The 11897-nt window shown below is 43.8% G+C and overlaps 1 protein-coding gene across 1 annotated transcript in view; it reads left to right on the forward strand.

Annotated features, from left to right (window-relative positions):
* l3mbtl2 (L3MBTL histone methyl-lysine binding protein 2) overlaps positions 1 to 9012 on the forward strand; it is a gene marked incomplete at both ends in the record, with an annotated part of 55358 nt that extends 46346 nt beyond the window's left edge. Inside the window, 4 exon segments of the mRNA XM_014018285.1 lie at positions 237 to 384; positions 545 to 627; positions 8539 to 8773; positions 8947 to 9012. Coding sequence (XP_013873739.1) covers positions 237 to 384; positions 545 to 627; positions 8539 to 8773; positions 8947 to 9012 — 532 coding nt within the window.
* Positions 9013 to 11897: the final 2885 nt, after the last annotated feature.

Here is an 11897-nt window from a genome sequence, read left to right on the forward strand (position 1 = left end):
TAATGACTTATCACGAAAACAAACATATTCACGCGTGACTTTAATAGAATTTCTTACTTAATGGAAACACCACAGTTGCGAAACTGTTTTTTGACATTACCAGAATATCGACAAAATTTTGCGCACATTTGCAATGGAAACGCAGTGACTGTTGGGACTTTGCAGAGTTTAGAGTTGTCTCTTCCATCTCCTCCTTCAGATTGAGGACTTTATGTCTTGGTTTTCTGCATTTCCAGGTGCTGCTGGACGGGTACCTGATGGTGGGGATTGATGGTACTGCAACAAACAATGGCTCTGATTGGTTTTGTTATCATGCTTCTTCCCATGCCATTTTACCAGTTGGATTCTGTAAAAAGAACAAAATCACACTCTCTGTACCTAATGGTAAATAACATTTTTTTCTCATTTAGTTCACATAGCTCCAAATGTCATATAAAGGTAGATTTTCATAACGTTTTTTTGTTATTTTTGTCAGATTCTGTTTTCAGTTAAAAAGCATAACCCTCTGAGCCATCAGATCTGAAAGAATTTTTCTCCTTCACAGGTTACGATCCTCAGACCTTCACCTGGGAAATGTACCTGAATGAGACTGAAGCCAAAGCAGCACCAGCTCGACTCTTCAATGCTGTGAGTTATGTTTGAAGCAGAACTGAGTGAAGGAAGAAATTAGATTGCCTGAATGTCGCCCCCCAGTGGCGTGGTGTGTTACATGTTGATGTTCAGTAAATCTTGTTTTTGTACATTTTTGTTTTTTGCTGTACTGTTAGCAAAATATCTCATGAACCACTGAACAGATTTAAATGAAACTTTTAGAAAGTCATGACTGGATAAACTGATGAACTTTTGAAGTGATGGGCAAGTTTAGATCGGACCCAAAACATTTGACCTGAATACAGTGTCTGAACCTGACTGAACCGGACTGATTAACTCTGATTAGAGACACAAGAATTTACCTTTTGGAAAACAGAGTAGCAGATTCTACTGACCACATGGTTAGACACACAGTCCTTCAGTCTCACAAACTGTGGTCTGTTTGTCAGGTAGTCTTTGATCCAGGCGATTGTTGAGGCCTCCACCTGAGTCTTCTGGAGTTTCAGACAAAGCAACTCAGGCTGAATTGTGTTAAAATCACTGGAGAAATCAAAGAACATGATCCTCACAGTGCTGCCTGCTTTGTCCAGATGACAGTGGGTTTGTTGAAGCAGGTGTATGATGGCGTCGTCAACTCCACGACGATAAGCAAACTGCAGGGGGTCCTGATGTGTGCTTTGTTTGCTTACTCTGGTGGGTCAGCAGGGGTCACTCTAGGACAGGGGTCTCCAACCAGTAGCTCGCGAGTTCATTTAAAGTAGCTCTTTAATGCTTGTGAAAATTAGATGTAGCAAATTTTGATTTGTCACCAGCCAAAATGAAGCAACATGCAGCGTTCGTGGGACTGTTTGTTCATGCTGAAGACGCATAGTCAAACAGCCAAAATCTACAGTGTTTCCCTACAGGAAACTGGCCTGGGGGGGGGAGTGGGGGGGGGCTACTTGTTTTATGAAAACATAAATTTACGCATCTCACCTTCTATTTTGTACTAAAGAAATATTAACGTGGTTGTCAGTCAATTCTATTATCTAAAACACCTTCAGTAAACGTTTTTAGACCTTTCCAGTGTTTCCCTAGTGTACTGGCCTTGGGAGGGCTGCTTATGAAAACAGAAAGATCAACAGCAGCAGGTTTGTTTTAAATACAATTTACAGAACATGAAAAAGTCTGAAATCTGCATTAATTAAATCGTATATAGTGAATCTCATATCTAAAGATACATTTAAGATATCTTGAACTGGAGTCTCCATAAAACTTAATGATAAATCTAATGTTATTAAACTAGTCAGAATATAATTAGAGATATCTTAAATCTTTCTATCTATGTGGGGACCACACACCACATCTATGTGTTGACCACACACAGCGCTCAGCCTCGATCTGTGCAGCCTTTTTACCCCCAAGTTTGGCGAGAGGTGGATATAGAGGGGTACAAAAAAATAGCTGTCGACTTGATTTGGCCTTATTTAAATAAAAATGACTACATGCTGTGAAATTCTTGAAGGGGCGGGCCGTCTCGTTGGCGGAGGGCCCGCCTCCCTTGTGTAAAAGTAGAGGTAACACTGGACTATAAAGGTGTAGTGAAAATGTCTCAGCATCTCTGAGCTATAGTAGACCCAAATAACTATAAAAACCTTCTTCAAGCAGCTCTGAAAATGTCTGCACTTTTTGGGTCTACATGCCTCTGTGAGTTTTCAGACACGAATGTCCTAAAATCAAAGTTCAGAACAAGACAGACAGATGAACATTTAAATGACTCAATAAGGGTGAACCTACAGTAAGTGGCTACACTCCATCATTCAGCTGTCTTATTGATTCCGTGCAGTGCCAGTCATCTCACTAAGGAAAAATTAATTGAAGTGTTTTTTATTGTATGTTCAAGTATGTTCAAGTTTTGAGTTTAAGTGTAAAATAAAAATTTGCAAAAGTAGCTCTTGGCCAATTTCATTTTGTGAAAGTAGCTCTCAAGGAAAAAAGGTTGGAGACCCCTGCTCTAGGACCTTCATGATGTGGGATGTCAGGGCAACAGGTTGTTGAGGGCTGATGGGTGAGTTTTCTTTGGTACTGGAACCAGACAGGATGTCTTCCACAACACTGGCACCTTCTCCTGGGCCAAGCTAAGGTTGAAGAGGGCTTGCAGAATCCCACAGAGTTCAGGCCTTCAGGACTCTGGGGCTGACACCATCTGGACCTRCAGCCTTGTTCTGGTTCAGTCTCTCTAGCTGCCTCTTCACCTGACTTCTAGATACAGAAAAGTGGGAGGAGGAGGAAAAGGGAGCAGCAGCATCTCCTGATTTGGTTGAAGACAAACTTGTAGAAGAGTCCATGACTGAGGTTGAAGGTAGATATCTCACCGTCCTTTGACCCACAGCTTTCCTGTCAAAGCTCAGATGTCTGTTTGGCTGGGGGTAGGAGAGGAGGAAGATGAGCTTGTTCCTGAGCTGAACCTGTTGAAGAATGTGTTCAGCTCATTAGCTCTGTCAAGACTTCCATAAATACTGTCGGTGCCACACAGTCTTACATCACCAGGTGCCAAATAATCACCAGCAAAAGTTTATCTGATGAATAATTCCACACGATTCTGCCCAACCCTCTGACAACATATGATAACACTGATTATACAAAGATGAAAAATGTAGAAAGCTCACAGAACGACAACGTAAAAAGTGGATTTTAAACCGTCTCGTTTGCAGTCAGGAGGCACAGGATGCCGGTGCCTGCAGCCATCACTTCATTTAGAGGTATGTTAGCTGCTAACTATGAAATATATTTATACAAATATAATAAATGTAATAATTTTCGGATATCTCATTGCTCACTTCCGATGTCGCTGTCTCTCCATCGCTGCCAAACTTTATGCAACTTCCGTCTCTTTTTATTTCTATCCTCCTGTAGATTTTTTGCTGCTTGTCTAATAATTTCAGGCGTCAGTCAGAAAGGAGTTTGTGGGGGGTTTATGTTTGTTAGGCGGGGTGGGGGTGACATTAGAGGGGGAAATGAGGTGTTTTTCCCCCATAAATCAGCCCTCTTTTGCATCCTCCCGCTGCAACGTGCTTCAAATATCCGTCCGTCCGTTTTCTGCCGCTTATCCGGAATCGGGCCGCGGGGGCAGCAGCCTAAGCAGAGAGACCCAGACTTCCCTCTCCCCAGCCACTTGGGCCAGCTCGTCCGGGGGAATCCCAAGGCATTCCCAGGCCAGCCGAGAAACATAGTCCCTCCAGCGTGTCCTGGGTCTTCCTCTGGGCCTCCTCCTAGTGGGACCTGAACTTTCTTATCTTAATGATAAAAAGACAGAGGTCATTTCATTTGGTAACTCTGATAAACTGACAGGATGCAGTAGTGCTGTTGGACCACTGGACCCTTTGTCTGGCCGTATGTCTGTTAGAAATCTTGGGTTGATTTTGGATTCTGATTTTAAATTTAAGGAACAGGTCAGTGCAGTAGTCCAGTCTAGCTTTTATCATTTGAGACTTATAAGTAAAGTCAAGGATTACCTGCCTCATAATGCACTTGAGAGGGTTATTCATGCTTTTATCACTTCTAGACTGGACTACTGCAACTCTCTTTACTGTGGGATGGATCAGTCTTTGGTTCGTCGTCTACAGCTGGTTCAGAACTCAGCTGCCAGTTAATTAACAGGGACAAGACGTCGCGAACACATCACTCCAATTCTGTATTCTCGTCACTGGTTGCCTTTTTCTTTTAGAATTGTTTTAAGATTTTGTTTTTAGTTTTTAAATGTCTAAATGGTTTGGCACCTCATTATCTCACTGAGCTTTTACAGCCTCACATTCCAAATAGATCCCTGAGATCTGTAAATCAAAAGCTTTTAGTTGTTCCCAGGTCTCGGCTTGTGACCAGGGTAGACAGAGCCTTTTTAGTTGCAGGACCTCGGCTCTGGAACAATCTGTCTGTGAGGTCTGCTGGGTCTCTGAATGAGTTTGTCTCTGTTAAAAACTCATCTGTTTAAACAGGCTGAAGAGTCTGAAGAGCATGATCACTAGGCCAGCCTTTGCTGTTTTGTTTGATTTTATTGTTCATTTTATTACTGTGCTTTGTTCATTATTTTTATTTTATGCTCCTGTACAGCACTTTAGTTTTTATTGTGCTTTATAAATAAACGATGATGATGATGATTACATGCCCGGAACCCCTCACCAGTGAGGCGTCCAAGAGGCATCCTAACCAGATGCCCGAGCCACTTCAACTGGCTCCTCTGGACGTGGAGGAGCAGCGGCTCTACTCTGGGTCCCACCCGGATGATCGAGCTTCTCACCCTATCTCTAAGGGAGAGCCCAGACACCCTGCGAAGGAAACTCATTTCAGCTGCTTGTATCTGCAATCTCGTTCTTTCGGTCACTACCCAAAGTTCATGAACATAGATGAGGGTAGGAAYGTAGACGGACCGGTAAACCGAGAGCTTTGCCTTCTGGCTCAGCTCCTGCTTCACCACGACAGACCGGTACAGCGCCCGCATCACTGCAGATGCAGCACCAACCCATCTGTCGATCTCCCGCTCCATTCTTCTCTCATTCGTGAACAAGACCCTGAGATACTTAAACTCCTCCACTTGGGGCAGGACCCCTTCCCCGACCCGGAGGCGGCACTCTACAGGTTTCCGGCTCAAGACCATGGCCTCGGATTTGGAGGCACTGATCCTCATCCCGGCCGCTAGACACTCGGCTGCGAACCGCTCCATCGAGAGCTGGAGATCACGATCTGATGAAGCCAATAGGACTACATCATCCGCAAAAAGCAGAGATGCAATCCCAAGGTCACCAAAAAGGATCCCCTCAACACCTTGGCTGCACCTAGAAATTCTGTCCATAAAAGTTATGAACAGAATCGGTGACAAAGGGCAACCTTGGCTGAGTCCAACTTTCACCGGAAACGAGTCCGACTTACTACCGGCAATGCGGACCAAGCTCCGGCACCTGTCATACAGGGACCTAATAGCCCGTATCAATGAGCCTGGTACCCCATACTCCTGGAGTACCCCCCACAGGAGTCCCCAAGGGACACGGTCCAACGCCTTCTCCAAGTCCACAAAACAAATGTAGACTTGCTGGGCGAACTCCCACGCACCCTCCAGGACCCTCCTGAGGGTGTAGTGCTGGTCTGCTGTTCCACGACCAGGACGAAAACCACACTGCTCGTCCTGAATGTGAGATTCAACTATCCGACGGACCTTCCTCTCCAGGATCCCTGAATAGACGTTACCAGGGATGCTCAGAAGTGTGATCCCCCTACAGTTGGAACACACTCTGCTGTCCCACTTTTTAAATATGGGGACCACCACCCCGGTCTGCCAATCCAGGGGAACTGCCCCGATGTCCACTCAATATTGTAGAGTTGCATCAACCAATGCAACCCCACAACATCCAGAGCCTTAAGGAACTCCGGGCGAATCTCATCCAGCCCCAGCGGCCTGCCACCAAGGAGCTTTTTAACCACCTCGGTGACATCGGCACCAGAGATTGGAGAGTCCGACCCAGGGTCCTCAGGCTCTGCTTCTTCATGGGAAGACATGTCGTTAGGATTGAGGAGGTCTTCGAAGTATTCCGCCCACCAACCCACAACTTCCCGAGTTGAGATCAGCAGTGCAACATCCCACCATAAATAGTGTTGGCGGTGAACCGCTTTCCCCCTAAGACTCCGGATGGTGGACCAGAATCGCCTCAAAGCCGTACGCAAGTCTTTTTCCATGGCCTCTCTGAACTTCTCCCATGCCCGAAGTTTTGCCTCAGCGACCACCCGAGCCGCAATGCGCTTGGACTGCCGATACCTATTGGCTGATTCCGGAGTCCCACAGGCCAAAAAGACCCAATAGGACTCCTTCTTCAGCCTGACAGCATCCCTCACTGCCGGTGTCCACCAGTGGGTTTGAGGGTTGCCACCACGACAGGCACCAACAACCTTACGGCCACAGCTCAGGTAAGCCGCCTCGACAATGGAGGCACAGAACATGGCCCACTCAGACTCTATGTCCCCCACCTCCCCCGGAACGTGTTCGAAGTTCCCCCGGAGCTGTGAGTCGAAGTTTCGTCTGACGGGAGACTCTGACAGACGTTCCCAGTAGACCCTCACTATACGTTTAAGCCTGCCAGGTCTAACCAGCATCCTCCCCCACCAACGGACTCAACTCACCTCCAGGTAGTGGTCAGTTGACAGCTCCGCCCCTCTCTTCACTCAAGTGTCCAAAACATGCGGCCGCAGATCAGATGAAACTACAACAAAGTCGATCATCGAACAGCGCCCTAGGGTGTCCTGGTACCAAGAGCACATATGGACTCCCTTATGTTTGAACATAGTGTTCGTTATGGACAGTCCATGATGAACACAGAAGTCCAATAACAAAACACCACTTGGGTTCAGGTCGGGGGGCCCGTTCCTCCCAACCATGCCCCTCCAGGTCTCACTGTCATTACCCACATGAACATTGAAGTCCCCCAGCAGAACGAGGGAGTCCCCTTTAGGAGCGCTCTCCAGCACCCCCTCCAAGGACTCCAAAAAGTTTGGGTAATCTAAACTGCTGTTAGGCACATAGGCACAAACAACAGTCAGGACCCATCCCCCCACCTGTAGGCGGAGGGAGGCTACCCTCTTGTTCACTGGGGTAAACCCCAATGTACAGGCACCGAGATGGGGGACAGTAAGTATGCCCACTCCTGCTTGGCGCCTCTCAGCATGGGCAACTCCAGAGTGGAAAAGTGTCTAACCCCTCGCGAGGAGACTGGTTCGAGAGCCAGAGCGGTGCGTCAAGGTGAGTCCAACTATATCTAGTCTGAACCTTCCAACCTCACACACAGCTCAGGGTCCTTCCCCACCAGAGAGGTGACATTCCACGTCCCTAGAGCCAGCTTCTGTAGCTGAGGATCAGACTGCCAAGGTCCCCGCCTTCGACCACTGCCCAGCACACATTGCACCCGACCCCTACGGCCCCTCCCACAGTTGGTGAGCCCATGGGAAGGGGGACCCAAGTCTCCTCTTCGAGCTGTGCCTGACTGGGCTGGGTGAAAGCCCGGCCACCAGGCGCCCACCAACGTGCCCCACCTCAAGGCCTGGCTCCAGAGTGGGGCCCAGGTGACCTGCGTCCGGGCGAGGGAACACTTAATCCATTTATTGTGTTCATCATAGGGGTCTTTGGGCTGCTTCAAATATGACGAACATTAATAAAAAGAGACAATTTTATTTATTATATAATTTAATCAGTGTATAATCATTTAGTATTAATTCAGTTAGAATGATTGGAGCACCCATAAACTACACAAGATATGGGCATTTTTTTCAGATAGCAGATCCTCCACCTTTTCACTTCCTGACCACCAGCTGAACTTCGCGTTCTCGTGGCACTGCATCGTGACGTCATGTGAAACCCTCCTATAGGGACAGACATTTCCTTTTAGTAGAAAGTCCTTGGGCAAAGGTGGTAGTTTTTAAAGGAGTCCATTGTGAAATAATTTTCACAAACTACAACTTGCTTTGACAATATTTCTAGAACATTGCCATCAAAAACAAAATGAATCGAGGCGTCTCTGTTCTCCATGACTGTTAAAAACAGCAGAACAAACTTTTGTCCTGTGAAGAAGTGGGCGGAGCTCCACCTTGGGTTGCCAGGGACTGGGCTCAGGTTGGGGTGGGTTGGTGTGCAGTTTGTGACATCACAAACCATTGGTGTTTGAAACAGTTCATTTCAAGACACAAAAAATGCAGTTTTTTATAACAAAAATACCTCTGTTTGCTTTTTATTTTTTGGTGCTTGGACTGTTTTTAGAAGCAGTACAGACCCAAATGTAAGTAACAAAAAAACAGAAAAAAGTGACTTTTACATATTAGGTCCCCTTTTTATTAATTTCTCATCGCTGTTGGACTTTACAAAAAATATCCTATGTCTGTTTAATTGACCAGGACAAACTGACATGAACACTTATTGTGATGGTTTTTCAGGGCTACCCGGGTCATGGTTTCTCCCCCAACATGAAGCTGGAAGCAGTAGACCTGATGGAACCGCGGCTTATCTGTGTGGCCACTGTGAAGCGCTGCGTGTGTCGCCTGCTGCTTATCCACTTTGACGGCTGGGATGATGAGTTTGACCAGTGGGTGGACCACCAGTCCCCTGACATCTACCCTGTTGGCTGGTGTACGCTTGTGGGCTACCAGCTACAGCTGCCTGCTGGATTGGGTAAAACAGCCATGATAGAAAAGGTCACAGTGCAGAGGGGACATTAATACACTTTACTTAGTTTCATTTACTCAGGTTTTTCCATTTTATCTATGTTTTTATGAATGTTAGTGGTGGGATAACACCATCTGAGTTCAACAATAAAGTGACAGAGGTTTTATTCTGTTTTCCAGTTGATTTAACTGAAAACCAGGTGGCACGGAACAAGAAAACCAAGCCCTTCGTGTACAGGAAAAAGAGTATGTGAAATGTGCATGGAGTCTTGTGTCTTGCCACTAAACACTAGGGGGGCAGAGTGTGTGTTTGTGGCTGCAGCTCATGAACTATTGCTGATTGTAGAATCCAGTTCTGACAATGCATGAGTCTATATAACACAGGAGCAGTCAGGTATTTCACATAGTCTTTGGCTAATGGCTCAGATGTTTTGTTCAGATTGATTTGTTTACTCCCTCTACATTGTGTTCAACACAGAGTAGATTATAGGGGTAGGTTTATAGGTTATAGGGATTTTTTAAAATCTTTTGAACATAACTTAAATTAAGCAGCTCTTGATATAGTATTTATGCTCAAAGGATTTACAATTGAATGCCACATTAAAAACAAGCAGCCCTGAATCTGAGGTGATGGACTGCACAGTTCTGCTGTGTTTGAAGGAAACACCTGTGAAATGTACAGACAGATTAGTTGGTACTTTTAGGTGTGGTCCGGTCAGGTTCTGATGGTTAGGGTTACCTTAAGCAGAAAGACCACAGTTTCATAGAATTAAACCCAAATTTAAAATGGTTTCGCAATTTCTGTGCTTTTAAGTAAAACAGAAATGCAGCTACTGTTGTTACTGCTGCCTATATATTTTGACATTATATTAATTTATATGTGTGACCTATTTATTTATGTTTTAGTGGGGGTGTAACAATACATTGTTACACATTGTTGCATGTGATTAAATTACTAGATACCACATAGCGGTAACATCACACCCCCGCATGCACAAATGCACCAGAACTCAGAAGTCTTTATTCCTAAATGTCATGTTACCAGGTGCATCCCAAATTTGTAGTGGTTTGGGTGGAGGTATATTTTTTTGTTGGGGGTGTGTGGGGTGGGGTGGGGTGGGGTGGTTTGATTGACCTGATGGATAGCCCCTCATCAGAGCTAAACAACCAATGAAATCTGAAGCTCCTATGTTTAATAGTTTTTGAGCTATAACCATTTTTGTATGTCCAGATACCCCTTTTTCAGATAAATTGGGGGTCCGGGGGGTGGTGGGGCACTGATTGGTGGGCCTGATGGATAGAGCTTCATCAGCGCTAAACAACAAAATAAATCTGAAGCTTCTATGTTGAACAGTTTATGAGTTATAAGCATTTTTGCGTGTCCAGACACCCCCACTTTGAAAGAAGCCCCCTCCTCAAATATGGGGTCTATCATAAAACCGTTGGCTGGCGCATTGTAGGTCAGACTCATCTACAGTCCTGACTAATTTCATGTTGACTGGTGCATCCGTTTTCATGCTACAGCTGACCAAAAATCTCTGGAGAAAAAGAATAAAATAAATAAATAAATAAATAAACAGTACAAAAACAACATGACTCCCGCTTACGCTTCGCGTGCGGGGGGGGGGGGGGGGTTCATAAAAAATGCAGTTTTTAATTTGATTTTTAGGTACAGTTCAGATTAAAGACTAGCTTTCACCATTTTGCCTTGATAATAAACTGGATTTAGATTGTTTTATTAATTCAATAAATTTAGTAAAATGCTCTTCAAATAACTGGAAAATGTATAATTTTAAGTAGATTTTTAAAAAATCTTCCAGGTGGGCATGCCCCCAGACCCCACTAGGATTGTTTCACTCCACAGCTGTTTAACATTAATGTGTCTCATTGACGTTGGCAGGTTTTATGTAGCCTTCTGACATTCTGATTTAAATTCAATCTATAGTTGTTTACTGTTTTAGTTGGTCAAAACTATTTTGTATGGGATTATATGTAAATAAGCAGTGAGATTTAGAAAATTGCATCACACATATCTTCCCTTGGGTCTTAGCTCTGCTGGGGGCTAAGCACCCCTAAATGTCAGATCCTAGAATCGTCCCTGTGGTTCAGGCAGAAGAGGTGCTGCCATGCTCGGCTCTGTGGTCACAGCAGCCTTGCTGCATTGGTGCGTGGGGGGTGGGGGGTGGGGTCATTATGTTACCACTATGTGGTATCTAGTTTATACAGGAATTAAAGTAATTTCTATCCATATCTATGCAATTAAGAGTTTTAATGATTTGGCCGATTCATCAATTAATCGACAGATTAATTGATTATTAAAATAATGGTTACTTGCAGCCCTGTACATTTTACTTGCTAACATGTTTGGGGTTCTTATTCTTTTTGACCTCGGGGCTCAAATTGTTGAACATAAAGTGTCACGAGGCCCAGTCAGACATTACCAATGTATGGATCAAAGTGATAATTATTATAAATCTTGGTTTAATTTTTGTTGTATTTACATCATCATAACTAAATTAAATACATTTACTGTTTAAAAGTAAAACTCCTGTCAAATAATCACAAGACATGGTTATAACAAACATTTTTATATTGTAACCTGCCCATAACAATTATCTGAACAAATACAAAGGTCAGTCAACAGACCACTCAGGCTTATCAACACAAAAATATATATTTTTAACGTAAACAATAACAAAAATAGATAAATCAAAAAATTTTAATTGTGGGCATAAAATAACTAAATTAAAAATGTTTAATGTAAATGTTTCAAATTTAAAAAAAACTGTAAAATTTGATAAAGTACAAATGTAAATATAGCCTTTTTAAAATTTTGCAACCAGAAGCTGCTCTTCATATTAGTGACAAACAAAAACAGTAACAACAGCTTTTTGACAAGTTTAAAGTTTCATTAAAATACACTCAAAATGTTTAAAAATAACTATAAAAATTCATTTAAAATGCAAATTAAAATATAGTTGTATCTGCAACTGTATTTGATAATGTTTTGAACTTTTAAAATATTACATGGTAAAAACAGAAGCTGCTCTTCATATTAGTGACAAACTTTGGTATTTTTTGTCGAGTTACTTTCATTTTTGCTTCTACCTTTTTTTGCATCTACTTTTAAT

The sequence above is a fragment of the Austrofundulus limnaeus genome, unplaced genomic scaffold (assembly GCF_001266775.1).
Source record: "Austrofundulus limnaeus strain Quisiro unplaced genomic scaffold, Austrofundulus_limnaeus-1.0 Scaffold189, whole genome shotgun sequence".
Lineage (NCBI taxonomy): Eukaryota > Metazoa > Chordata > Actinopteri > Cyprinodontiformes > Rivulidae > Austrofundulus > Austrofundulus limnaeus.